The 27,769-nt window shown below is 46.0% G+C and overlaps 1 protein-coding gene across 1 annotated transcript; it reads right to left on the minus strand.

Moving 5' to 3' along the window:
• Positions 1 to 291: 291 nt before the first annotated feature.
• SDAD1 (SDA1 domain containing 1) lies at positions 292 to 26,386 on the minus strand. The gene is made up of 22 exons (XM_053404382.1): positions 26,202 to 26,386; positions 25,688 to 25,792; positions 22,763 to 22,861; positions 21,785 to 21,895; positions 20,708 to 20,779; positions 20,512 to 20,612; positions 20,335 to 20,392; positions 17,758 to 17,832; positions 16,102 to 16,203; positions 15,416 to 15,485; positions 14,769 to 14,872; positions 13,676 to 13,733; positions 12,778 to 12,836; positions 10,796 to 10,872; positions 10,255 to 10,352; positions 9,159 to 9,235; positions 8,006 to 8,135; positions 6,472 to 6,569; positions 5,964 to 6,154; positions 4,874 to 4,958; positions 3,776 to 3,937; positions 292 to 1,251 (listed from the first exon to the last, which is right to left on the minus strand). Exons 1-22 carry the CDS (start codon positions 26,289 to 26,291, stop codon positions 1,201 to 1,203), a joined length of 2,073 nt encoding a protein of 690 aa, XP_053260357.1. The 5' UTR covers positions 26,292 to 26,386; the 3' UTR covers positions 292 to 1,200.
• Positions 26,387 to 27,769: the final 1,383 nt, after the last annotated feature.

Consider the following 27,769-nt stretch of genomic DNA (forward strand, 5'->3'; position numbering starts at 1 on the left):
GCTTTTTTTGTTTTGTGTTTGTGACTGTGTGGAACCCAGTTCAGCTACTGAATGATACTGTGACTGCAGTACATTATTTATTGCTTTCACTTTATGGATCAATGGTCTCGTTAAATAGTAAAGTTCATGTTAAATTGCTGTTTTAGGGATTGTTTTTAAAAGTCTGGAAAAGATTAATCCATTATGCATTACTTTCTATGGTGAAGCACACCTTGGTTTTGGAACACTTTGGTTTTGGAATGGACTTCCAGAACGGATTCTGTACTCAGAATAACATTCTTAACAAGTACCCATGGGAAGGATCTAAAATATATTTTACAGGAATACAGAAGTTACATCCCTCCATCTATGTAAAACATTTACAGATTTGTGCTCAGACACAGATTTATTCCCAAATCAATCCCATTGCTGCCCACAGGGTTTGCTCCTCTGAGCATGTAGGTCTAAGACCCAAATAATTGTTCTTTCGTGAATAAGCAGTGCTTCTAGACTATTTTGCAGGTGGAATTAACCAGCATATTGGCGGTTTTAGGTTGCGCAGTTAAAGTGGATTAGGCATCCTTGCTACAACAAGCCCACCCCTAAAACAATCTTTTTCCATACTGCAAAAGTCTGATGAGCAAAAGTGACAATTGCTTGACTCAACTTAGTGTAACCTCTCTGCAAACAAGGCAGAATGAATGCTCAACATGCAAGTCGTCTGGAAGCAGCCATGATTAGTCTTTAATCTGCCACCAGTTAGAAATATATTTTAAGTTATGTTAAGGAAAAACTGTACGTTTTCATTGTTGCATCCAAGGTCGAAACACCTTTCAGGTATTTTACCTGGTTCTAACCACAACCAATGGCCAGGTTTGGATGATCACCTCTTTGCTTACAAAGCTATGAATGAACAGCCCCTTCGCTGCATCCTTCGTGGAAGGAACAACCAAGCCAGGAACCCAGGAATTAACTATAATTAGCTACAGTCCTCTGTTTTGTCTAAACTAGGGAATTGCGGTTCTGAATAAATCAGGATATTAAAGCATGGTTTGAAGTCGGTTTGATATACTGGCTTGCTCCAAAGGTGGTAAACATAACTTAACAGCTCAGGCAAAATGAAGTTAATTGCAGGTACGAGATGTCTTTGTTGGAGCTGGTTCATTCAGTACGATTAGTTAACACAGTCGGTTTTATTTCCGGGTCCTGGCATCACGCCAGTTATTTCACCAGCCTTTTCCTCTGCTTCAAGAGTGCCTCTCGTAACGCCAGCTGCAAAATCAGAAAGATAAACATCAGCACGCAATACTTTGGTAATACTTAAAACTCCATCACCCAAGCTAGGCATGGGGAACCTTTCTCCATGTGGCACACCTTTCCCGGAATGGGCCCTGCAGGCCAAATTTGGCAGGTGGGCAGGGATACCTGCCTGCCAATTGCACAACATCATATTGTCACACGATTAACAGGTGTGGCCCGACCACCTATTAAGTGTGGGGCTTTGCAAGTCTCCAAAGCTTATGTGGGGAATGCAGGGCGACTTCAGAAGGCTGTAAGACAGCCCCGCACTCCTGTTTCAGCCTGAAAAGGCCAGGACTAGCCGCCTGAGAAACAGTTTCTACGCAAATGCAATTCTGGTTCTAAACGCAGCATAAGGGGTCTCTATAGTATAGTGTATTTTAAAATGGGGTTTTAGAGTTTTTATGGGTTTTTGAATGTTTTATGTAGTTTTTATGTAGTTTTGTGGTAGTTTTATGTGGTTCTGTGGTAGTTTTGTGGTAGTTTTATGTAGTTTTTCAATTTCATTGTTCTGCAAGGGACAATGACAATAAAGATATCGTAATCGTATCGTAATCATAATCGAAATGGGAGCAGCACAAGGGCTGCCTTAAAGGACTTCTCAAAAGCACACTTTCAGCATCAGATGTTCTTCCTTTAAAGGAAAAGGGCGGTGCATGCTTCAGACAGTGTTTCTCCTTTAAGATTCCCTGCTTGCTGACTGCAGGGGATTCCCCCGCGCTGACGTTCTTTCCTAACAGCAGCTGCTTCTGAAAGGGGCTTCCCCAAAACGTGACTTTGCCAAACGGGAAATCTCTGCCTGATGCCCTGGAAATCCCAGCTTCTGTCATTTCACCATGCACTTCCTTTTCTCGGTTATTTCTATCCAGACACGAGGGACAGAGGCTCGTATTTAGAAATGTGGAAAAGGTGAAAATGAAGTTGGGGGTAAGCACAGGTTCTAAGGGGTGCTGAGAACTAGGGAGGCTGACCCATTCATCGCTCCACCTTCACCGTGAAAACAGGCACCCCGGCTGCATCTGTGCTCCTTGCAGCCTGTTGATAAGACATAGTTCTCCTGTTTTCATGGCAGAAGATTCGAGAAAGCATCACTGCCATTGCAATTAACTAGAAACCGTTTCCCGCCTTCTCTTTAGGGACAAGGTACTCCTCTTACATAGCCACTGCAATTATTGGTTTCCAGTAAATCCCTTGTGGGTGGCGCTGTGGTCTAAACCACTGAGCCTCGGGCTTGCCGATCCAAAGGTCGGCGGTTCGAATCCCTGCGACGAGGTGAACTCCCGTTGCTCGGTTCCAGCTCCTGCCAATATAGCAGTTTGAAAGCACGCCAAAAAGTGCAAGTACAGTGGTAGCTCGGGTTACATACACTTCAGGTTACATACGCTTCAGGTTACAGACTCCGCTAACCCAGAAATAGTACCTCGGGTTAAGAACTTTGTTTCAGGATGAGAACAGAAATCGTGCTCCGGTGGCACGGCAGTAACAGGAGGCCCCATTAGCTAAAGTGGTGCTTCAGGTTAAGAACAGTTTCAGGTTAAGAACGGACCTCTGGAACAAATTAAGTACTTAACCAGAGGTACCACTGTAGATTAATAGGTACCGCTCCGGCGGGAAGGTCAATGGCATTTCCGTGTGCTGCTCTGGTTTTGCCAGAAGCAGCTTAGTCATGCTGGCCACATGACCCGGAAAAACTGTTTGTGGACAAACGCCGGCTCCCTCGTCCTTTGAAGCGAGATGAGCGCCGCAACCCCAGAGTCGTTCACGACTGGACTTAACTGTCTGGGGTCCCTTTACCTTTTAAAACCCCTTAGCTTGTTTGCAAGAGGCAGTGCCACAAAATTAAAAAAGGAGGGGGAACCACCTCATCTTCCAGACATGCCATTTGGAAACCTGACTTCTGCCCCTTGCGCAGAATACATTATGCGAAGCAGGTACAGAAGGGAACTGTAGTTAAGCATCTATCTTTGCACATGGAGGTTTCTCCCTGTGTTCTGGAGCCCTGACTGTGCATGACTCCGGGATCTGGGGATGCTTAAGACAGAGAGGAATATGCTGGTTTCAGGCATCTGCACATGGGCAGGGTTGGGAGCAGCCACATATTGTTAGGGTGGAGGTGGTGGTGTAGCCCTGCTGCTCCCTTCCACACACTCAGTAGCTCAGTTGGTGGAGCACGAGACTCTTAACCTCAGGGTTGTGGGTTCGATCCCCACGTTGGGTAAAAGATTCCTGCATTGCAGGGGGTTGGACTAGATGACCCTCAGGGTCCCTTCAAACTCTACAATTCTGTGATTTTTAAGTAAGTAGTGCCCAAAGAGGCCTTTTGTACCCTGTTGAAATATGAAGTTGAGTAACTTAACTATATAGCAAAGAAAGCAATTTCACCAATGTGGTAAACTGCCACTCCTAACTGGGGAAATCCCTCCTTTTGGGTCTTTGGCCAGATCTTTTTCACAGGTGTGAGAAGCTTTCAAGGGGAGCAAAGCTGTGAGGAACTTGCCTGCTTCTCCCTGAACGAGCGCTTGTTTTTGGACCGGACGTTGTTGCTGTATCGCATCATCATGAAATTCTTCTGCTTCTTCTTCTCTTTGTTGGTGGAGCTGGCAAAAGGGTTCAGCTTAGATTTCTTCTTCACAAATTCTTTCCTGCCCGTCTTGCCAGCCTAAAAGCGAAAGGGGGAGGAAAGAAAAAAAAAACGCTAAAACTCACACACAAACTGTTCTCTTACTTGTTTTAAAATATATGTAAAATAACACTTTGTTGCCAATGCACCGTCATAAAAACAATTCAAGGTTGCTAGAATAGGCGTGGCTTTAGGCGGGGGTTAATGTCTGGCAAGGCCACAGTTATGGGAGAATTTGGGAGCTTCTTCCAGTTGTGAAGAGGAAATAGAAATCAGTTAGAAATGGGACTGAGAAGCTAGACATGAGCAACACTGGAAAGATAGACCGTTTAATCCAACCGTGGACTTCTGTGTGTTTAGGGCTACGAATAATTTTATTTTTTTTGCAGCCAGGCAGTCCGGAGCTTCTGAGAAAGAGATGTTAAATTTAGCAACCAACACACAGTTATCACACTTGATTAGAGTTGTGTAACACTTCCTCTTTCCCCCAATTCTGCCGCTTTGCATAATACTGGTCTTGTTCATCATGGGACTGGCATGGACCCTGAAGCCTTACTCTCCCAGCATCTAAAAATCTCATCTTCCTGAACACAAGGAGAGTCTTGCTGCATCAGGCAAAAGCCCACTTATTCCAGCTCTCATAGCTGATCCTGCGAGATCCTGTCCTCACAGTGGCCAACCATGTGTGAAGCCCTTGCCTGAGAGCAACAACAACCATTTCATTTGTGATTCCCAGCAACCAGTTTTCAAACATCTAGGAGCTACTTATTCCCCGTGAATTTGTCACAAACCTCTTTGGAAGCCACACAAATTGGTGGCCATTCCCACCCCCTGCCATCTATTGGGAGTGAGCTCCAGAATTCAACTATAGGCTGTGCGAAGTGCTTTCTGGTGTCTGAAATCTCCCAAGGTTCAGCTACGTTGGCTGGCCATCATTTCAAGCATAAACGAAGCCGTTTGGACAGGACGCCTCACCATTGCTGTGGCCAGCCGCGTCTCTTTATCCGACTTAGGTTTCTTGTGAAGATGCTCAATGTCCCTGAGCGAAAGCAGCTCTCCCCTGAAAAGAGCAAATGCAATAATATGGCCTCATGCGTCAACTATTTTCCCCCCCTTTAGAAGAACAATGACTGGCCCACTGACACTGCACAAACTTTAGGGGCTGAAGCAAATCATAGGAACTTTGTGCGCAAGTTGCATGCACTGGCTACCAATTAATTCCTGGGCCCAATTCAAAGTGCTGGCTTTGACCTATAAAAGCTAAATGGCTCAGGACTGCAATACCTCAAGGAGCACCTCTTCCCAAATGAACCTGCCCAGACCCTGAAATCATCTTCTGAGGCCCTCCTTCGTGCGCCTCCTCCTTGAGAGGTCCGGAGGGTGGCAACAAGAGAAAGGGCCTTCTCTGCAGTGGCTCCCCATCTGCGGAATGCTCTCCCCAGGGAAGTTTGCCTGGTGCCTTCATTACACACCTTTAGGTGCCAGGCAAAAACGTTCCTTTTTAACCAGGCCTTTGGTTGATCTGATTGATATCATATGCCCTTTTAAAATGTGGCTCTTTTTTGTGGGTGAGGGGCTATTGGATTGTTGTTATGTATTTTGTGGTTTTATATCTTGATTTTGGATGCGGGTGGCACTGTGGGTTAAACCACAGAGCCTAAGACTTGCCGATCAGAGGGTCAGCGGTTCAAAACCCTGTGATGGGGTGAGCTCCCGTTGCTCAGTCCCTGCTCCTGCCAACCTAGCAGTTCGAAAGCATGCCAAAAGTGCAAGTAGATAAATAGGTACCGCTCCGGCGGGAAGATAAACGGCGTTTCCATGGGCTGTTCTGGTTCGCCAGAAGCGGCTTAGTCATGCTGGCCACATGACCCGGAAGCTATATGCCGGCTCCCTCGGCCAATAAAGCGAGATAAGCGCCGCAACCCCAGAGTCGGTCACGACTGGACCTAATGGTCAGGGGTCCCTTTACCTTTACCCTTATCTTGATTTTATTCTGTGAACCACCCTGAGACCCCCGGGGTATAGGGCGGTATATAAATTCAATTAATAATAATAAATAATTTACCTGGACTCCTCCTCATTCTCTATTTCAATGTTTTTCCTCTTTGCTGCCTTGCCAGGCGCAGACTTCAGTTCCTTGCTAAGCTGGGCCAGGCGGATTTTCTGGAATTCCTCCTGGGTGAGGAGTCTGCTGCTGCTGACAGCCGTCGCCTTGGCCTTCCGCTCTTCCACAGGCATGCTTTCGATTTGTTCTGCCTATAAAGCAAAAGTGCACACGGAACCTGAGTATGGTGTTTTATTGCTAAGTGACTCCACCCTGTGGCAGTTATGCATTTGTACTCCAGGCTCTGCCAGGACTCAGAATTTGGACCGCAGAGGCCCCGCCGTGTCTGTGTTTCCAGGGTACAGGTCTAGCACACTAGCCTCAGCAACACAGGCGTGTGGATTTAAGTCAGTTTCACCGCCAACACTTCCCAGCTTCTTGATGAAATGCTGTTATGCAAATGCACCCAACAAGCAACTCTGTGCATGGATTTTAAAGATGTTTTTGCTAAAATGCAGCAGCAACTCACTAGCTTTTGCTGTTCCTCGTCGGAGGAATGATGCACGTCAACCCATTCTCCATCCTCGTCATCTTCCTCCTCAGCAGAACTGGCAGTCTCCCAGCCATCTGCAATGGAGGAGAAAAGATGTTGGAAGCTAGAAATCACCCAGCCCTAATTGTAAGAGTCACATACAAATGATCACAGCCAAGCACACACATGTAAGGCACCCTCCCGATCTCTAATAATAATAATAATAATACTAATAGTAATTTATTATTTATACCCCACTCATCTGGCTGAGTTTCCCCAGCCACTCTGGGCGGCTTCCAATCGAGTGTTAAAAACAATACAGCATTAAATATTAAAAACTTCCCTAAATAGGGCTGCCTTCAGATGTCTTTTAAAGATAAGATAACTACTTATTTCCTTCACATCTGAAGGGAGGGCGTTCCACAGGGCGGGCGCCACTACCGAGAAGGCCCTCTGCCTGGTTCCCTGTAACCTTACTTCTCGCAATGAGGGAACCGCCAGAAGGCCCTTGGAGCTGGACCTCAGTGTCCGGGCTGAACGATGGGGGTGGAGACGCTCCTTCAGGTATACAGGACCGAGGCCATTTAGGGCTTTAAAGGTCAGCACCAACTTTGAATTGTGCTCGGAAACGTACTGGGAGCCAATGCAGATCTCTCAGGACCGGTGTTATGTGGTCCAGTCACCAGTCTAGCTGCCGCCTTCTGGATTAATTGCAGTTTCCGGGTCACCTTCAAAGGTAGCCCCACGCATTGAAGTAGTCCAAGCGGGGGATAACTAGAGCATGCACCACTCTGGCGAGACAGTCTGCAGGCATGAACTATGTAATACCCCTCTCCCATCTCTCACCTGCGAGGACCCAGTTCTATCCCAGAGAGGCTTTCATGGAGGGTGGAAAGGCAGGTATAAAACTACAGTGGTACCTCGGGTTACATATGCTTCAGGTTACATACGCTTCAGGTTACAGACTCTGCTAACCCAGAAATAGTGCTTCAGGTTAAGAACTTTGCTTCAGGTTGAGAACAGAAATTGTGCTCGGGTGCGCAGCAGCAGCGGGAGGCCCCATTAGCTAAAGTGGTCTCCAGGTTAAGAACAGTTTCAGGTTAAGAACGGACCTCCGGAACGAATTAAGTACCTAACCCGAGGTACCACTGTACTTCCATCCATCCAGACACTCCCAACCACATAATGCCTTGAACAATACAGCCTCAGTTACCTATCAGCACTAGCAGCAAATGTAAACATCAGACATAGACAACTAAGCATTTCCTGTTTGCGAACGTACTTGCAGAAGTTTAGGAAATCTATCCTGAAATGGACCAAGCTGGCTTGCTCTCCCTCTAACACCAACATGGCACCTGCAGAGACCTTTCCTGGCACCCACAGCGTCTCTCTTCCCCCTGCTAAAGTTTGACATGAAAGAAGCCAGCCAAAATAGGCTGCACGGTGCGTTGTGATGCCAGCATCGCTTTGCAAATGTGCCCGCAGGCCCAGAGCAGTGGGAGACCTCCAGAAACGCAAAAGCAAAACCAACCTCCTTCCAGATCCCCGTCTCCTGGCTTATTCTCAAGTTCTAGGACTTCAGCTCCTGGGATGTAGTCTTTGGCATCCAAAGCCCCGTATTCGTGGATTTTGGCCTCCGACGTGGCTTCTGTCGGTTTACCCTAAGAGCAATCCAAGCGTTCATGTTTTAAAAGGAGCAACACATTCTGGCTACAAACTGCACAGGAACCATTTATTTGAGACAATATATTGTAATCCACAAGGTGTAGTGACGGTCACAGACTTGGAAGGCTTTGTGTGTTCTGTTGAGTGAGGCTCCTGTCAGTACAGGGTTTCCTTTTTAAGTCAGCAGAGTCACCCAGAATCTTCTTTCTCACGTCATCTGTCAGTGAATTCCCATGTGGGAATAAACACCTCATCCATTCCAGCTCTGCTTAATGTATTTATTGAAGAATTAACACTACAACTTAAACAACTACAGTCGTACCTTGGATCCTGAACGCCCTGGAACTCGGACTTTTTGGCCCCCGAACGCCGCAAACCCGGAAGTGATTGTTCCAGTTTTTGAACGTTCTTTTGGAACCCAAACATCCGACGGGGCTTCCGATTGGCTGCAGGAGCTACCTGCAGCCAATCAGAAGCCGCAATTTGGTTTTCTAATGTTTTGGAAGTTGAATGGACTTCTGGAATGGATTCCATTTGACTTCCAAGGTACGTCTGTACTGGTCTAAGGAAAAATTAAGTAAAATTAAGGACGGAAAATCATTTCTCCTCTCTGTTCTTCAGTCACCTGGGCAAAGTAACAGCCACACGTCTCTCCTTCAGAGCATGTCTAATAAAGAAGTCGGTCACCAAGGAAACCCTGTTGCTAGGGAAGACCTGTTGCTGGGAGAAAACCTGTTGCTAGGGGCAAAACTATGCAAGAATCATTTCGAGTCTATTTTTAGACTATCTTTAACAGCTCCTGTTTTCCAGGGAAAGCACTCTGCCTTGCACTCCATGAAAGCAGACAGAATCTGCAGGTTGCAGAACAATCCCTTTCCCTAAAATGTCCAAAACAACATACAACCACATCCTACTACTTCATTCAGCCACGAGGAAGATAATATTCCAGAGACGCACTTTATCAAGTGTTTAACAAACCAGTTATAGCACTAGCATTGAAAACTCAAAGCATGCTTTACCCGGAATTTTTTCTGCAGCATCTTTGGATTGAGCGACCGGAACAAATGTATCAACGTTCTCGCCGACATCATTACATCTGCAGAGAAAAATGGGACTGAATCGAAGATGTTCTCAGGGCAGGGTTCAGACTGACTATAAAGCACATTTCTCAATTAAACTAGCTTTTCTCCTGGAAGTCGCTTTCCATTTTTCACGGAAACAAATGAAAAGGGCACCCAACGTCTCGATAAAATAAAAATGAACTAAAATATCATAGCCAAATAAAATATTCATGGAGTCAATGGAATCAAAGAAACTCAGCAATTCTTTGAATAAGCAGCCGGCACATGGGAAACAGCACAGCGTAGACTTAATAGGCTCCTAGTTCTCACTGGTCCCATCACCTCCTGGCAAATAGAAGGGGAAGAAATGGAGAGATTTTACTTTCTTGGGCTCCATGATCACTGCAGATGGTGACAGCAGCCACGAAATTAAAAGACGTCTGCTTCTTGGGAGAAAAGCAATGACAAACCTAGACAGCATCTTAAAAAGCAGAGACATCACCTTGCCAACAAAGGTCCGTATAGTTAAAGCTATGGTTTTCCCAGTAGTGATGTATGGAAGTGAGAGCTGGATCATAAAGAAGGCTGATCGCCGAAGAATTGATGCTTTTGAAATATGGTGCTGGAGGAGGCTCTTGAGAGTCCCATGGACTGCAAGAAGATCAAACGTATCCATTCTTAAGGAAATCAGCCCTGAGTGCTCACTGGAAGGACAGATCGTGAAGCTGAGGCTCCAATACTTTGGCCACCTCATGAAAAGAGAAGACTCCCTGGAAAAGACCCTGATGTTGGGAAAGATGGAGGGCACAAGGAGAAGGGGACGACAGAGGACAAGATGGTTGGACAGTGTTCTCGAAGCTACCAGCATGAGTTTGACTAAACTGTTGGAGGCAGTGGAAGACAGGAGTGCCTGGCGTGCTCTGGTCCATGGGGTCATGAAGAGTCGGACACGACTAAATGACTAAACAACAACAAGTCCTCATGAACCACCAGGGAGAGAAACCCAAATATGTCCTTAAGTCAAATACGTGCCCATGTAAAGTAGCAAACTTACTCTTGTTTTTATGGGATCTGTACTGCGCCAGGTCTTGCAGCAAGTCTTCCGTCATGGCTAGAGGGCATCTAGCAGATATCTCTTTAATAGCATTAATCCTGGAAAAATTAAAGACATTTAAAAATATCAAACCATGGTAAAATTATGTTATGCTTGAAAAGTGTGGAAGCAACCAAAAATCTGCTCTAGAAAAAGCTGGAATCTGCAAGTTGCATAGGCAAATCCACTTATTTTTCATTGTTTAAACTGCTTCGTGAGTAATGGCAAATTGCTATTCAGTGGAAGTTGTAGTACAAGATGAAAACTAAGAATCAAAACACACATTCCTAACAGGAAATAGAAGCACTTCCACTCACTCGGGTCTCCGGCTCTTTGGGGACTACAATTCCCATCATCCCTCACCTGCTAGCAAGGGATGATGGGAGTTGTAGTCCAAAAACAGCTGGAGCCCCAAGTTTGGGAAACTCTTGTCTAGCCACTTCCCACCCATATTCACACATATCCAAGCTCAGACGTCCCGGAGCTTTAGAGTTTTACTTACCCGACGGTCATCACTTCCGCTGAGTTTTTTTCCGTGACAAAGTTGTTGGCTATTGTCATCAGCACTGACTGGACAATCTGGCGATAAAGGAAGCGAAGAGGTAAGACAGATCCAGATTTGCCAACACTGCTGTTTTAACTGCATTCATCACCACCCATGAACATACACACAAGCGTACAAATGCACTTTAAAAGCTTAAACAGAGCATCTTCCCTTTAGCTCTGGGCGACTTAACACTAGAAAAGTTACTTCCACGCAGGAGAGAAAAACAGGTCAAAGCAACCACCATCCTTGCCTGCAAGTCTGCAAGAAACGCATAGGGCACACTCAAAACACTTTGAAAAGGGTCAGTAGCAGCGTTGCAGGTGTCTACACAATATGGAGAGCCAGTGTGGTGTAGTGGTTAAGAGCGGTAGTCTCGTAATCTGGGGAACCGGGTTCGATTCCCCGCTCCTCCATATGCAGCTGCTGGGTGACCTTGGGCCAGTCACACTTCTTTGAAGTCTCTCAGCCCCACTCACCTCACAGAGTGTTTGTTGTGGGGGAGGAAGGGAAAGGAGAATGTTAGCCGCCTTCTTAGGGTAGTGATAAAGAGGGATATCAAATCCAAACTCTTCTATCAAAGTAAACACATCCATGGGCAATTGTCACACGAGGCCATTTGCACTTGGAGTACCCAGTTATTTATTGTGTAGAAGGCGTCTTCCAGATAGGGCTGGTTGTGGATGCAACCAATGAGAATGAGCTGCTTTGAATTTGGCAGGTTTCAGCCAAAGCCAATTAACATCATTTAATGTGTCAATACGAATGGAAGTCGTTAAAACTGCAGTTGCGATATAAGGGATTGCTATTCTGACTGAAGCGTAATCGTAATTTATAAGACTTTAGAACGCAGAAATGAAGTAAATCATCAAACCATCAATTCTAGCATGAGGGGAGCCCACCTAAATTGTATAATTTGGCATCTCGGTGATTGGTATTATTAATTGTATTATAATTTGGCATTATTATAACGAGGTTATTATTGGGTTATTGTAATTGAAAACTAATATATATATATAAAAGACAAAGATTATTAACAACAGTTTGCCAGACTGGATGAAAATGGCTAGCTGTACAAGCAAAAGCTTGCTAACTTCACACCGCAGCTACGACGAAGGAGGAAAGAGGTGTGGCAGAGAGGGAAGCGTGTGAGCCCAAGGCTCGCTGTGGCTGGATCTTGCCACACTAAACTGTGGCTTGGAGAGATACCCATCTCAACATGGCCACTGATGACTACATGGGACTGGCTGAGATGACCGGCAGAATCCGCGACCAAGGGAAAGAGATGGTGGAAGAAGATTGGAAGAAATTTAAAGTTTATCTTAAGAACTGTTGTAAAATTAATGAGTGTTAAAATGTCTTGGGTAATGCAAAATAGAATTGCAGCGACAAACAACTGGATATGAGAAAAAGGATTTAAAGGAAGTGTTATAAGTAATTGAAATTAGGGGTTGCTGGAAAGATTTAAAACAGGGATGCAGAAAAAGGAGGTATGGGGAAGTCGCTGAAAGAAGGTTTAAGGAAAAGAAGGTTAAGAAATTATACGTGTTTATATGTTTGTTTGTTTATGTATTGTTTTGTATTGTCTTTTAATATGTGTTGAAAAATTAATAAAAATTTATATATATATAAAAAAAACAACAACATGGCCACTGAAAGCCTGAAGGCTCAGGAGTTGCTTCCCTTTGCCTTTTCCCAGCCCTTGGAAAGATCCATGTGATTTGGAAAGGGTGTCTGACGAAGACCTGGGAGACCCCTGTTCAAATGCTAACTCAGTCATGAAGTTTGACTTGAGCTAGTTACTGTCTCTCTCAGGATGACCTACCTCACAGGCTGGTTATGAGGAGAGAGTAGAGAGGGGGAGAACCACATACACTCCCTTGAGCTTCTTGGAAAGGCAAAATGTAATAAATAAATGAGCGAATAAATGAATTACACACCTCAGGCGGGACAAGTTGATGGGAGGACTGTGCGGCAAAGAGGAGAATCTTGGTAACTTCTAGAAGGGGAAAGCAAAAGAGAAAAAGGCTGTTTTAGAGATGGGGGAAATACAGATACATTTTCAAATTAGGGTAGCCTCCAAAACGGAGGGGATATTAGGAGCAAAGGAAGCTGCCTACACAAAGCCAAGTTATTATGACCACCTCAGTAAAGGTAAAGGTAAAGGGACCCCTGACCATTAGGTCCAGTTGCGGACAACTCTGGGGTTGCGGTGCTCATCTCGCTTTATTGGCCAAGGGAGCCGGCATACAGCTTCCGGGTCATGTGGCCAGCATGACTAAGCCACTTCTGGTGAACCAGAGCAGCGCACGGAAACAGCACGGAAACCTTCCCGCCAGAGGAGTACCTATTTATCTACTTGCGCTTTGACATGCTTTAGAACCGCACAGTACTGTCTACAATAGACAGTATTGGTCTGACATGGGGCAAGACAGAATCTTGCCATTGCTGCAGATGGTAAAGGTAAAAGACCCCTGGACGGTTAAGTCCAGTCAAAGGCGACTATGGGGTTGTGGCGCTCATCTCGCTTTCTGGCCGAGGGAGCCGGTGTTTGTTCACAGACAGCTTTCTGGGTCATGTGGCCAGCGGGACTAAACTGCTTCTGGTGCAATGGAACACCGTGACAGAAACCAGAGCACACGGAAACGCTGTTTACCTTCCCACTGGAGCGGTACCTATTTATCTACTTGCACTGGCGTGCTTTCAAACTGCTAGGTTGGCAGGAGCTTGGACAGAACAACAAGAGCTCACTCCGTTGCGGGGATTCGAACTGCTGACCTTCTGATCAGCAAGCCCAAGAGGCTCAGAGACCACAGTGCCACCTGTGTGACCACTTACCTCTCTGGTGTGGCTGCAGGAATCGTTGCAGGAAAGGGTAGTAGTTGAAGAGGAAAAGCTGGGGAGACACAGAGCACCCACAAGATGTCAAATGGGCACCTTCATTTCTCACCCCGGGTGAACTACTAAATCCCCAGATCTCTGGGGAACGGAGGGTGTGCCATTGGAAGAGGGACTTGGGGCAAAGCCAGCAGCTACAATGGCATCAGTAGATTTCAAGAATGTTGGAGCTACAGCACCAGCCCAGCCCAGCAAAGGGAAGATAAATGGTGCAAAAAGCAATCTTTTGTTGCTCAACACATTGTAATGGTGTCCTTAGATTGCAATTACGCCATACAGGTAAAGCACTTTGATGCCACTTTAAGTAGCCATGGCTTTCCCCCTAAGAATTCTGGGAGTTGTAGTTTGTGAAGGGTGCTGGGAGTTGCTAGGAGACCACCTATTCCCTCCTCAAAGAGTTACAATTCCCAGCTGCAGTTCAGGGGCGGGGGTGGCGGGGAGAGGGACCGAATCTGGTTTTTCTAAGGAAGAACTCCTCTTTATCAAAGGCAAGACAGCCAGCAGGGCCACTGACATCAGTTGTAACTTTAAGAGCTGGTCCGTGAGCCTGCTGTTTACCTCCTCCCTCCCATTCCCTTTTTCCTCACGTGCCATGCCTTCAATGACATCCTTTTTGGATAAAGAATGGGGTTATAAATGCTCAAAAAGCGTTATTCATAATCACATCATGACAGCAATCATAACGTTTTCATATGTGAATATTCATAAATGAAAACACACACACACTTTTAAGAAATGTGGTTGTATATACAGAGAATGCCTGATATTTTATGTATCCATATAACAAAATTTACACACCACTTGACTCTACCAAAAAGCTTTAAGCTTTTAGAACATCAAAGCTGTTCAGAACATGAAAATGATCAGTGAAAAAGATTTTTATAAAGATATTAAAATATTGTAGAAGATTAAAATCATTTTAGTACTCTTAGCAGCTCCCTCATCTTGAAGAAGTGTGTACCTCCATCCCAAATATCTGACAGCTTTTCTACATGTGCTGAAAACTGTATTAAGCCTACAGATTTCTTCCTACCTCATGGATTCCAACGAGCCTAGAAATCAGATCCATAAGCATCATTTTCACTTCAAACCTCTCCTTTGAAGTTTCCAGCTGCTTCAAAAGTTTCTCTGAGAAGTCTAAAGAAAGTAAAAAAGGAACCAAGGAAGAAGGGAGGGGGGTAGAGTTAGAGGAGAAGAAGAAAACTCAGAAAAGAAATCCTTAAGTCACAAAGCATCCTGTGGTTATCACTGCAGGGCTTTTTAAGTGAGTGGTTGTCTCAGATCTCCATCCTCTGCTAATCTAAAAATGTACGGCCGCTGGCTGTGAGGAGCGACCACAAAATCAACAGGACTTTTTGCAATTCAGGGGCTCCTCCTCCCTACACAGCTTCCATCCATGCTTCTCTAAGATTAAAAAAACTTGTACAATAGGGGCATTTTTGCTGAGGAGCTACAGGGAAATTCTGCTCCCCCTTGGGGGCAGTTCTGTCACGGTGCAGGAGTCAGGGTATACATTGGTTTTAGCTGTAATAACAATGTCTTTGAGGTCAAGTGTCCCACCGACCCAACGGTAGAGCCGTATTCCGCCACACCCAGCACCTAAAACCCTTTAAGTTCTCCACTTTTCTTATTCTGCTCCAATATCATCCTCTGCAAAGAGAGCATTTGTCAAGAACTTGCCTTGTGGGTCGTGGATTAAGTGAATCGCTGAGAAGTTGAACACCTCTGGCTTCCGCTTCTTCTTGTGTTTCTGTGTGATGGGGGGAAACAGGAGAGAGCCACGTTCAGCAGGAAATGAGAACTTAAAGGTAAAGGTACCCCTGACTGTTAGGTCCAGTCGTGGACAACTCTAGGGTTGTGCGCTCATCTTGCTCTATAGGCTGAGGGAGCCGGTGTTTGTCCGAAGACAGCTTCTGGGTCATGTGGCCAACATGACTAAGACGCTTCTGGTGAACCAGAGCAGCGCATGGAAACGCTGTTTACTTTCCCGCCGGAGTGGTACCTATTTATCTACTTGCACTTTGACATGCTTTCGAACTGCTAGATGGGCAGGAGCGGGAGCCAAACAATGGGAGCTCACCAGCAACCTTCTGATCGTAAATAACTATACGACTTTTAGAAGGCATATGAAGGCGGACCTGTATAGGGAACTTTTTAATGTTCAATGTTTCATTATGCTTTTATATTTGTTGGAATCCGCCCAGAGTGGCTGGGGCAACCCAGTCAGATGGTTAGGTTACAAATAATAAAATTTTAATCGTTATCTATCTAATGAGCTTCAAAGCTGAGTGGGGATTTGAGCCCAGGTCACTCTCGCATCCTTCCAAGCACCGACCTGCTGGACCGCTCTGCCTCTCGCTGCTCACCTTTAAGACTTGCATCGCTTTCTCCAGCTTCTTCTTGTTCTTGGTGGTCTTCCTTCCCGTGGAGTATCGCACCATTAAGTCCCTTGCTGTGGGGCCATCGTCCTTGGGAAGGAATATCAGAGATGGAAGAGTGGTTTAACTCTCAAAACAAAGCCTTGCGCTGGGGAAAGCATGTAGTCATATCCTGCTGAACTGTAAAGTAATTCTGTCTGTCATCCGGAATAATAATAATAATAATAATAATAATAATAATAATAATAATAATAATATATTTAAAATTTATATCCCGCCCTCCCCAGCCGAAGCCGGGCTCAGAGCGGCTAACAACAGTAAAAGTGACACAGTTTACATAAAATCGCAATCTACTAATTGAAATACATTCTAAAATCAATTCAGAATCAAATTAATGGCAACCATTGGGCTGGAGTTCTATGAGGAGGGGGTCAGACTGTGCCTTGGCCAAAGGCCTGGTGGAACAGCTCTGATTTGCAGGCCCTGCGGAAAGATGTCAAATCCCGCAGGGCCCAAGTCTCTTGTGACAGAGCGTTCCACCAGATTGGAACCACAGCCGAAAAAGCCCTGGCTTTGGTTCAGGCCAGCCTAAGCTCCCTGTGGCCCGGGACCTCCAAGATGTTTTTGTTTGAAGACCGTAAGGTCCTCCGTGGGGCATACCAGGAGAGGCGGTCCCGTAGGTACGAGGGTCCTAGGCCGTATAGGGCTTTAAAGGTTAAAACCATTCCATCAGACTGCCTCAGTGGAAGAGATGGGGAGCAAGGCTCACTCCATCAAGCTCTGCTGAAAAAGCAGCTCCATCAGGCACCTCCTGCCCCAGAGCTGTTTATATGCCAGCTCATCATTTTAAGAACTACTACTTAAAAATTGGTGCCTGAGTTTGCTCCCGGCCCCTCTTCCCGCTCTGTCCCTTTGCCCTTGCATGCTGTGTTTCTGGTTTTTGTTTTGATTATAAGCCTGCGAGCAGGAACTGTCTTGCTTTTAATTGAATGTAAGCCGCTCTAGGGGGCTTTTCAGCACAGGGCACAAACAAAATGAAATAATTTTGTGCACCTTTCTTCCATCATGGAGTCCTTAACTTGCACAGCAGTGCAACATCAAAGTCAATGGAATTTAAATTATACAAAACACCCATAATCATTCATAATCAGAATTCATTGCCCTGAAGAGTTCACTGCCCTTTCTACATTTGAACATATAAATTATAAGCATCCATATCTTTTAGACATACTCTACACATTTAAGTTAGGATCACTGGAATATTGTTACTGTTAACATCAGCAGAATTTTTTTTACTCCTTTAATCGTTGCAAGAATAAATTATTATTATTATTATTATTATTATTATTATTATTATTATTATTATTATTATTTAATATAGCATATGGAGGGTTTCAGTCAGGAAGAAAAGTCTGGATTTAAAAAAAAAACACCTAGCCCCCTCCATATGTCAGAAAGAAAAACCTTCTTAATTCCTGGGTCCCCCGCCCCCAGAGTTCTTTTGTTTCTTAAACAGAGAAGCAATCGGAAAATAAGTTCTAAAAGAATACTGTCCAGGCATTTATACCTGTGGCACATTCCTGGCATCACTTTTACCTCCTCCATGAGGAACTAGCACAAAGCCATCGCCCCAGATGCACTAACCTCTGATTCTGAATCACTGTCTCTTTTCTCATCTTCATCCTTTCCAAGGAAAAATTTCAAGCCAGCAACTAGTATCTGAATAGCCGCGAGATGCGTGGATCGGGGAGAGAAGCGCACAAGAAGGAGAAAATGATTATTAGTCTGGGTGGAGACTAGGCTCATTCTTGGAGCACTAAACCAGGCTTGGGTCTGGGGACCAAACACAATTCTCCAAGTCGCTCTAACTGAACTTGGGATACAACTCAGGCCATTTCCTTTACTCTCCCTGGTTCACACCGTCATTGAATGTCGTTGCCTGGATGGGATGTGTACTTGAATTCTGATAAGGCCTCTTGCTCGCCCTAAATAAGAGCGGGATGTACAGTGGTACCTCAGGAAGTTTTAAGGACACGCCTGAAGACTAATTCACTCAACAAACAGGGTGTGCTGTATAAGTGATGAGAGAATAATTGCTGAGGAGACTTTTGTTTGGGTGTAGGGTGGGGCGAGATAAAGCAAGGTCATACAAAGCTAATATCAATGAGAAGAGTATATAAAGTACATTTTCAAGTTTACAAACTTAGGTTCAAGTTCAGATACAGTGGTACCTCGGGTTAAGTACTTAATTTGTTCCGGAGGTCCGTACTTAACCTGAAACTGTTCTTAACCTGAAGACCACTTTAGCTAATGGGGCCTCCTGCTGCGCGATTTCTGCTCTCATCCTGAAGCAAAGCTCTTAACCTGAGGTAATATTTCTGGGTTAGTGGAGTCTGTGACCCAAAGCGTATGTAACCTGAAGTGTATGTAACCTGTAATGTACCGTATTTTTCGCCCTATAGGACGCACTTTTCCCCCTCCAAAAATGAAGAGGAAATGTGTGTGCGTCCTATGGGGCGAATGCAGGCTTTGCTGAAGCCTGGAGAGCGAGAGGGGTCGGTGCGCACCGACCCCTCTCGCTCTCCAGGCTTCAGGAAGCTCTGCGCAACCCTCGGGAGACCGGCTCCGAGGGTTGCGCAGAGCTGCCTGCAGTCCCGGGCTCAGCACAGCTCTGCGCGGCCATCGGGAGCCGAGCGCGAAGCCCCGCCCGGCTCCCGATGGCCGCGCAGAGCTGCCTGCAGTCCTGGGCTCAGGGCAGCTCTGCGCGGCCATCGGGAGCCGGGCGCGAAGTCCCGCTCGGCTCCCGATGGCTGCGCAGAGCTGCCTGCAGTCCCGGGCTCAGCGCACTTCTCCCCATCGCCAGCCCCACAAGCTCGGGGGACAGCGGGGAGGTGGAGCGTGCCTTCCCGCTGTTCCCCGACCTGGTTCTTCCAGCCCCGCACCTGGGAGGGAAATAAAAAAAAAAATTCTTTATTTCCCCCCAAAAAAACTAGGTGCGTCCTATGGGCCAGTGTGTCCTATGGGGCGCAAAATACGGTATATGTAATGTGTATAGAAACCAACCTACCGTACAAAGCTAAATTTAGTATTCATTGCTCCATCTGCTTTGGCCTGGCCACAACTGGCATGTGGGTCCCAGGGGGCTGCCCAGAAGGAAACGTGGTCCGTGGGCTGAAGAAGGTTCCCTACCCTCAGTTTATACAACCCTATGTCTAGAAAGGTGCCACAAAAATCTGCTGCTGGTTTTGCTGCAACAGACTAATAATTATTTACTGTAACTTATTTATTATATGCCACTTAAAGCCAGAATAAGCCCTAAGGGGTTTAACCATGTTGTGGAATTGGTTACACTCAAGCCTCGGTTTTCTAACATCTTGACTGCCAAAAGTCTCAGAAGCTGAATGCCGAAAACCCGGAAGTGAATGCTTCCATTTTCGAACGCGCGTCAGAAGTCGAATGGCTTCCAAGTTGCATTTCTCAATTTTCTCCACAGAACTGGCTGACAGCCCTTTGTGTTGAATGGTTTCTTTAAATTTTGGGTTTCATTATTGTTTCACAAAATGTGTATGTCTTTAAGGGCCAGAGCAAATAACATGACGTAGTTTTACAGCTGTGAAGCAGGATAGCAGATGCTGTTAAATTATGTTAATTAAGCTGTTGAGTATAGTATGTAAAGAGCAGCATGTAGCTCTCTCAGTACCCTGGTGGATGGGTCATACTTATTGATATAATGTAATTTAGTGTAAAAGGAGTTTTTGTTTTTGTTACTAAAACCTAGCAAAAGTTACTTTTGCGTTTCTTGAATTCATGGTCTCTCCAGCACGCCTTCTGCAGCGCAACTAATCTGCAAAATAACCAACACTTTGATCCTTGGTTTTCAAACGTTTCGGAAGTCGAACCGACTTCCGGAACAGATTACGTTAGAAAACCGAGGTTCCACTGCAGGCTTCCTCAACCTCGGCCCTCCAGATGTTTTTTGCCTACAACTCCCATGATCCCTAGCTGGCAGGACCAATGGTCAGGGACAATGGGAATTGTAGTCTCAAAACATCTGGAGGGCCGAGGCTGAGGAAGCCTGTTCCACTGTATCAGTTGTGGAATAAACTGCAAATTAAAATGCACTGTAACTAAAACGCATGATAAAACAATCCCATTAAAACACAATATGGCTACCCTGCTAGAATTTGTACAAAACAAAATAAAGCTAAAATAGTTTCTTACCTTTGTGACTTTGGAAAAGCAGGCTGTGGTGATGACATTCACGGTCTTGGCATCATTCCTGGAGAAATAAATAAAGTGTTCACACCCTGGAATAAGGAACAATGGCAACTTGAATGTATCACCTTTTATCTTCTCTTGCAGTTCCTCATGGGATTCTTTCCCATCTCAGCCACCTACCAGATGTTCCTCCTGTATAGCTCTATCATCACATCCAGTGAGATCTTGGCTGCCGTTGGATTGCTGTCTTGCAGCATAGTGTACATGAAGTTCTGAAGGGTCTGGGGAGAGAGAGGGGGGGAAAGAAGGGGAAAGGTTCGCAAGAAAGAATTCTGTCCCGCACAAACCGGAATTTGAAGCAGAAACCACAACCTACTGTGTTCAGCTTGTTGTTTTTGTGCTTTGCGTTGATGTTCTTGATATCCGTCACAATGTGGGTGTACAGCGTCTGCCAAAAACAAGAACGTTCAGCGACAGCGGGAACAAAGTGCTGGAAATACCCAGAGCTCCTTCAAAGAAAATAATCTAGAGCAGAGAGATAGATGGGCAAGTATGTGTGGTGGGTTGACTAGGCTCCACTGTCCTTTGTGGTAGAGCTGTGATTTTAACCCAGGGCACTCTGGGCTTTGCCCGGGACTCTGGCCACTGCTGGACAAAGGTTGCTCTTGCAAAGACCTGCCCAGTAGCAGCCTCTAGCCCAGGATGGGGAACCCTTTTCACTCGGAGAGCCACATTCCTTCATTGGCAACCTTCTGGGGGCTGCTTGCCAGCAGTGAGTGAGCACAAGTGAGAAGAGCAATGGATGAGACTTTTATCTGCGTAGCATAGGCTACATTCCAGCCACACAAAAAGGAGAGGTTTGCATATTGACACCCAAAAGGAAGCAAGAGGGATCTTCACCGTTCAAGGTCCCATTTCAGTCAAGCCAAAGCACTCAAGGAGGACACAGAACAGGGTGAGTTAGGGATGTGGCCTGGGGAGAGTCCCGAGGGCCAGGTAGAGAGATTTGGAGGTTCTCATTTGGCCCCCAGGTCCCCCTCCTCTACTCTAGCTCTTCTGACCATCCTTCCTGTCTCTCCAGCTATGGTTCCTGCTTTCCCTTCTAGAGTAATTCTCCTAGCAATGACTGGCAGTGGACCCTCGTCTGCCTTTGTGATTTGTTTATGTTGGAACACTTCCATCAAACCCACCTGAGCGTCCAGTGATTGGGGGAGGGGGAGAACAGGGATGCTCTGCAGACTGCAGTTATCCTCCACCTGCAACCCCACACATATAAGGGTAAATGCAACAAACATGCCCCTGGCTAATGGGAGGAATGACAATTCACAGCAGGGAATTCAACCTCTTAAGAAGGGGTCCCAAGTCATATAGGCAAGGTGCAAGCTCGCCTACGGTCCATTATTTTAAAACCAAATAAGAAAGGACCGACAGGGAAAGTAACTTTGCTACTCACTTTTCGTAAAAATTTATCGTGGCAACGGAGGAGCTCAAAGAAAAGTTCCAGCAAGCTTGTGGGGTTGATAAGGTTCTTGTTTCTCAGCAGGATTAGAGCTTTGCAAAATGTCTGCAAATAGGGAAAGAAGTTACCGGTTACCAGTTATCAGGATTTTTTATTTTTTTTTATACGCCACAAAAACTGCTTTTATGATATACGTACAAACATGGAGTCTGGTTCTCAACAATTCAGCAGTCTGAGTTTATCATCTTTCAATTTATTTTTAAAGGAAGTTTCTAGTCCTTATGATCATAGTGATAAGCTTGAAAATGCGTGTGTGACAAGTTCTCACATGCCTGCTCAACAGGACTGCTAGTGATCACTGAGCAGAACTTGAACACTCTCCATATGTCTTTGCTTGTCCGCTAGGAATTGCAACATTATGCAAAATCTACATGTATTGCAAATGAAATTCGTATACTCTGTTCAACTCGCAAAACTGGCCATTTCTGGGAGCTGAGCTTTCACACAGTTGAGAATGACAACTGGCATTCCTTAACCAGGTTTTAACAAAAATGTTATATTGACAAATGTGCTGAGATTTTTGATTCAGTGATTTCTTTGTAGAGGTTTCCTTAAGGGAAGCTACAACATAGTAAGAACAATAATAAAACATACCGACATTGCCATTTCTTCCAGCTTCTAAACCCCAATGTATCAAGTCTCCCTTTTCAACTGAACCCACATACACATGACCTTCAGTTGAACACCCCCCAAACATGTGCACTGGCATGGATTCTATGAGTCTGGAGCAAAATGTAAATTTTGTCATGCAGATGCAGAGAAAAAAACATGGAGAAAGAATTGAAATGCATTGTACCACTGCAACCCCTTGGTACTGGAAAAGAAGAACTTCTTCCCAAATTGCAGGTGTCATGCCCTACAGAATTCCCTGCCCCGGATGAGGAAGTATTAGTATTTTAACATCAGAGTCACCATTCGAAGATCTGCATCCAAGACTGTGTGATTGTAGGAGAGCAGTTCCTTCAGGTGCTGTGGAAAGTCTGCCAGGTACTCAGGATAGCAGTGGCCAACCTGTATAGAAAGAAGAGAAGCTTGACATAAAGTGGAAAGGCTGTATGTGTCCCTCCAGATACCGTTGGACTCCCAACAGGGGTGCCCTGTTTCCATCAGAATTGTGGGTGCACTATGTGCAGGCGTGCGCATGTGACGTCACACTTCCGCATTGCAGTGGCTCCACTTCCCCCTCCTCTCTGCAGTCAGTGAGGCACCCTTTTCCATGCGGAAGGACTCAGAGGCAGAGGCAGAGAGACCCCTACCCACTGGGAAAGGGTGCCTCGCTGGCTGGGTATGGAGGGCAGAGCTGAATTCTCTCTTAGACGCAGCACCGCTGCCGCCTTTTCTCATTGACTTTGTAGGTGCCTGGTCCCACAGTTATATTATACATTGGTACCTTGGTTCTCAAACTTAATCTGTTCCGGAAGTCTGTTCCATAACCAAAGCGCTCCAAAACCAAGGCACGCTTTACCATAGAAAGTAATGCAAAATGGATGAATCCATTCCAGATTTTTAATAACAATCCCCAAAACAGCAATTTAACATGAATTTTGCTATCTAACGAGACCATTGATCCATAAAATGAAAGCAATAAACATTGTACTGCAGTCACAAAATCAATCAGTAGTTGAACTGGTTTCCACAGTGTCACACACACAAAGACAGAGCCACAAAACGCAAAATAAATTGCAAAAACAGACAGACCTCAGCGTAACACTCCAAACGGAAGGGTGGCTCTCAAATCGGAAGTGTAACACTCAAATCGGAAGTATAACACTCAAAACAGGGCATGTTCGACTTCCAAAAAAGGTTCGCAAACTGGAACACTTACTTCCGGGTTTGCAGTGTTTGGGTTCCAAGCTGTTTGAGAGCCAAGGCGTTTGAGAACCAAGGTAAAGATAAAGGGACCCCTGACCATTAGGTCCAGTCGTGACCAACTCTGGGGTTGCAGCACTCATCTCGCTTTACTGGCCGAAGGAGCCAGCGTACAGCTTCCGGGTCATGTGGCCAGAATGACTAAGCCGCTTCTGGTGAACCAGAGCAGCGCACGGAAACACTGTTTACCTTCTCGCGGGAGCGGTACCTATTTATCTACTTGCACTTTCGAACTGCTAGGTTGGCAGGAGCAGGGACTGAGCAACGGGAGCTCACCCCGTCACAGGGATTCGAACCGCCAACCTTCTCATTGGCAAGTCCTAGGCTCTGTAGTTTAACCCACAGCGCCACCTGCGTCCCAAGGTACCACTGTATTATAAACTCCAGCCCCCAGGAGTTGTCTCCTATGGACTCCAACTCCCATCAGTCCAAGTCAGCACAGCCAATGGTCAGGGGTGATGGGAGCCAGACGTTGTTGAACAACTGGAGGGCCACAGGACCCCCTCAAGGTACACGTAAAGGAAGAAAGCAACCCTTAAAAAGCAATGCTGATGACGCTACAGATCTCAGAGGAAGAATGGAGAGCCTTTGATTCACAAGATGTTGGATATATTCTCTGACCACTGGGCATGCTGGCTGGGGCTGATGGGAGCTGAGAGTTCCACAGCATCTGGACTCCTATTCCTGCCTTAGATTCATCATATCTGTTAGCACTCTTCCGCCAAGGAGTTTGTGGCAATGCATCTTTCATTTACCCTCATGATAACCTTCTGAGTGAATTAGGTCAACCATCCGGAGGGTGGCAATACAAGAACAGGGCCTTTTCTGCAGTGGCTCCCCATTTGTGGAATGCTGTCTCCAGGGAGGTTAGGCTGGTGCCTTTAGGCTAGGGTTACCAGATGGGGACAGTCCCCAGATCTGCAAATCTGTCCCCGGGAAAATGTGGCAGCAGCAGCCTCAGCAGCCCGGAGCCAGCCTGGTAGTGCAGTTGGCTCTGGCTGGCTTCAGGAGCTGCATGCTGCTCGCTACCACCGCCACTGCCAAGGGGGAACCAGGGAAGTCCAGTGGTACAGATCTCCTGCTCCCTTCTCCCTTTGACAGATGGGGGAGGCTCGGAGTCGCATGCGGGTGGTCGTTGCCCAGGAGGGGTGCAAGGTGCGCAGTTTCTCTGCCAGGCAAGGTGCAAAGCCCTTCTTTTGCACCCTGTGAAACATAAATGCTCTGAGTTTTTAAAAAACTGGGAAACGGCCGCCCGCCCACAACTCCCAAGCCTCCCCCCATCACTCAAAACAAAGTGGGAAGGGGGCAGGAGATTGGGGGAGGTCGGGAGTCACGGGTGGGCAGCATGCCGTTGCTCAGTTTTTTAAAAACTCAGAGCATTTATGTTTCACGGGGTGCAAAAGAAGGGCTTTGCACCTTTATACAATATGCATGTGTGCTTGCATCCCACTACGGACTCCCTGTTGCTTCTCAGCTTCCAAAAAAAAGGGTCCCCGGATTCATTGAAAAAAAAATCTGGTAACCATACTTAGGTGCCGGGTTGCACTTCCACCAGGCCTTGGGCTAGTTTTCATCCTATGCCCTTTTAAACGTGTTTGTAGGAGAGGGGGATTATTGGTTTGTTTTTCTTCTTTTTTATGGTTTATGTGCTTTTTATCTTGTACTTTTATGTTGCGAACTGCCCTGTGATCTATGGATGAAGGACGGCATACAAATTTTATAAATAAATATAAAATAATTAAATTAGAGCAAGGTCAATCAATAAGCTTATTACAGACAAAGGAACATCAAAGCGATTGCTCTTTTTTTTTTTTTTAAGAGCAAACACATCATCAGTAAAGAAGGTCTTCGCTAGCAGTTCCATTTCCTCCTGTCCGTAATAGTGGTTAAGGCGGCAAGGGAACTGAGAGCGACCTAAACTAATCCAAGCAGAGCTTCCCATACCACACACAGATTCTGCCATTTTACCTGTGCCAAGAACATCACTAGTTCAGCCAAATCTTTACTGGGCTTTGCTGGCTGCAGTTTGAATATCTCCACATTGGACTGGTAATGGCGATACTGCTGAAGAAACTGAAACACAGACAAAAAAGCGTTACTTCCCTCGCAGCTTATTTCACGTAGATGCTTTAAGCATCTGCATTTGAGATTTTTATTTTTTTTTAAGACCTCAAAGCACGTACCCAAAACGGTAAAAACAATTTGGTATTGGCATCCGTCTGCCTAGGGAGCCTATGGAGTGCGCCTCCGGGGGTGAAGTCAATAAAATCGAGAAAAGCTCTCAACCCTTACTTTAAAAGATTGCAAAAGTGAAATTCCTAAAACAGATCAAAATCGCCACAGCTTTCTAAGTACCTGGGTGGGCTCGTCTAAACAATGATGCTTTCTTTTTTTTTTTAGCCAGCGCCGCAAAGAGCACAGCGAAGGCGCCTCAAGTGGCAAAGGCACAAGAAATGGGAATTATGTGACCGCTGGTCCTCACCTCCTCGGTGTACGAAGGCGGGTCCCGCTTGATCAGGTTCTGCAGCTGAGGCAGGTTGACGGGCAGCTTGTTGTTGTTGCGGCCGGCCATGGCTGCGGAGCAACGCGGACTCTGCCGGCTGCTGCCTCCGACTTTACCGGAAGAGCCGCGTGCCACTGCCACTGGGCGCCGCCATCTTGGATCACGTGGCTACGGCTGCTTCTTAGGCTCAAAAACCTACGAACTCGACCGCTTATTGGAGAATCAACGATGGAGGCGGTGTCAGACGTTCTGTGCTGCAAAACTCTTTTGGTCTATTGGCTTTTGCGGGGGAGGGGGGTTGCTTTCAGTCATTGCCTCCTTTTGTTTAGTTTACGGTTCTTTCCTGGTTTCTTTCGTACGTTGCTGGCTGCCAATCTTATTGCTAGAATCTAGAATCGTAGAGTTGGGAGGGAACCCCAGAAACCATCTAGTCCAGCCCCCTGCAGTGCAGGAAATCTCGACTTCAGCACTCATGACAGGTGTCCATCCAACCTCTGCTTAAAAACTTCCAACGAGGGGAGAGCCCACCACCTCCCAAAAGAGCCCATTCCACTTAGAATATTGTTTTGACACCTGTAGACATTTTGCCCACATGGCAAGCCAGTCTCGAGCTGCCCAGCGCAGGGGACGGGCGGGAGGGGCAACGTTCTCACCGAGAAATCCGCCCCCCGCCCCTTCCGCCGAGGAAAAAGGTGGAGGAGGCATTCATTCAGATTTCGGGCGGTGAGGATGGACTCAAGAGCGTGCTCTCCATGCAGTTAGTGGTTAAAAACAAACACCAACAAAAAGTCCTTTAAAGACGGGGGCGGGTTTTTAGTGAGGCATAAGCTTTCATGAGCTGCAGACCATTTTGTTCTTTTAAGCATGTGCAGAGTGCCTTGATCTACCCACAGTTGCCCATGGTGAGAGCGGCCAGCCTCTATTGATTCAGCACCTCCCCGGGGATGCATAATTCCTCTGTATTTTAATATCTATGAGCGTTGAGATGAAACCAGTTGTGTGGAAGGAGCTGGCTGTTGAGATTGTGTTGGGCTGACATAAAGGCTTTAAAACGCAGTATATTATAGGAGGTGGGACGTCGTGGTACAAGACAACTGTGGGAAACGGGTTGGCGGGGAGGAATCTTTGTACCACGGCGCCGAATACGCTTAAGAGGGCCCTGTCTGTCCCACTCAAATTGGGACAGTTGAGGGGTATGCCAAAGATTTCTGTTAATGGCATTATGAGATTGACAATTTCCTAACGGTCCTTAGCACGGAATTTGTTGTTTTCCGCAGCTGCTGCACACACTGAATCAACAACTAGAGGGCACCACGTTGGAGAAGGATGTTGTAGAGAAATCAACCCCAAAATTGCAATGCGTGTCAACGTCATGGTAAAAGTGATTCTGCCCCAGGCAGAAGTTGAGCTAATTCCATGCTTTTCTGTTCTTCTTCCCCTTTTCAAACTCAGGAAGCAGCTAAAGAAAGATTCTTCGTCTGCACTTTCATGACACTGAAAATGAAACTTGGCTTTGTAGGAGAAATCAGAGTTTTTGGAGGAAAAGG

Source organism: Podarcis raffonei, chromosome 9, assembly GCF_027172205.1.
Source record: "Podarcis raffonei isolate rPodRaf1 chromosome 9, rPodRaf1.pri, whole genome shotgun sequence".
NCBI classification, from domain to species: Eukaryota; Metazoa; Chordata; class Lepidosauria; order Squamata; family Lacertidae; genus Podarcis; species Podarcis raffonei.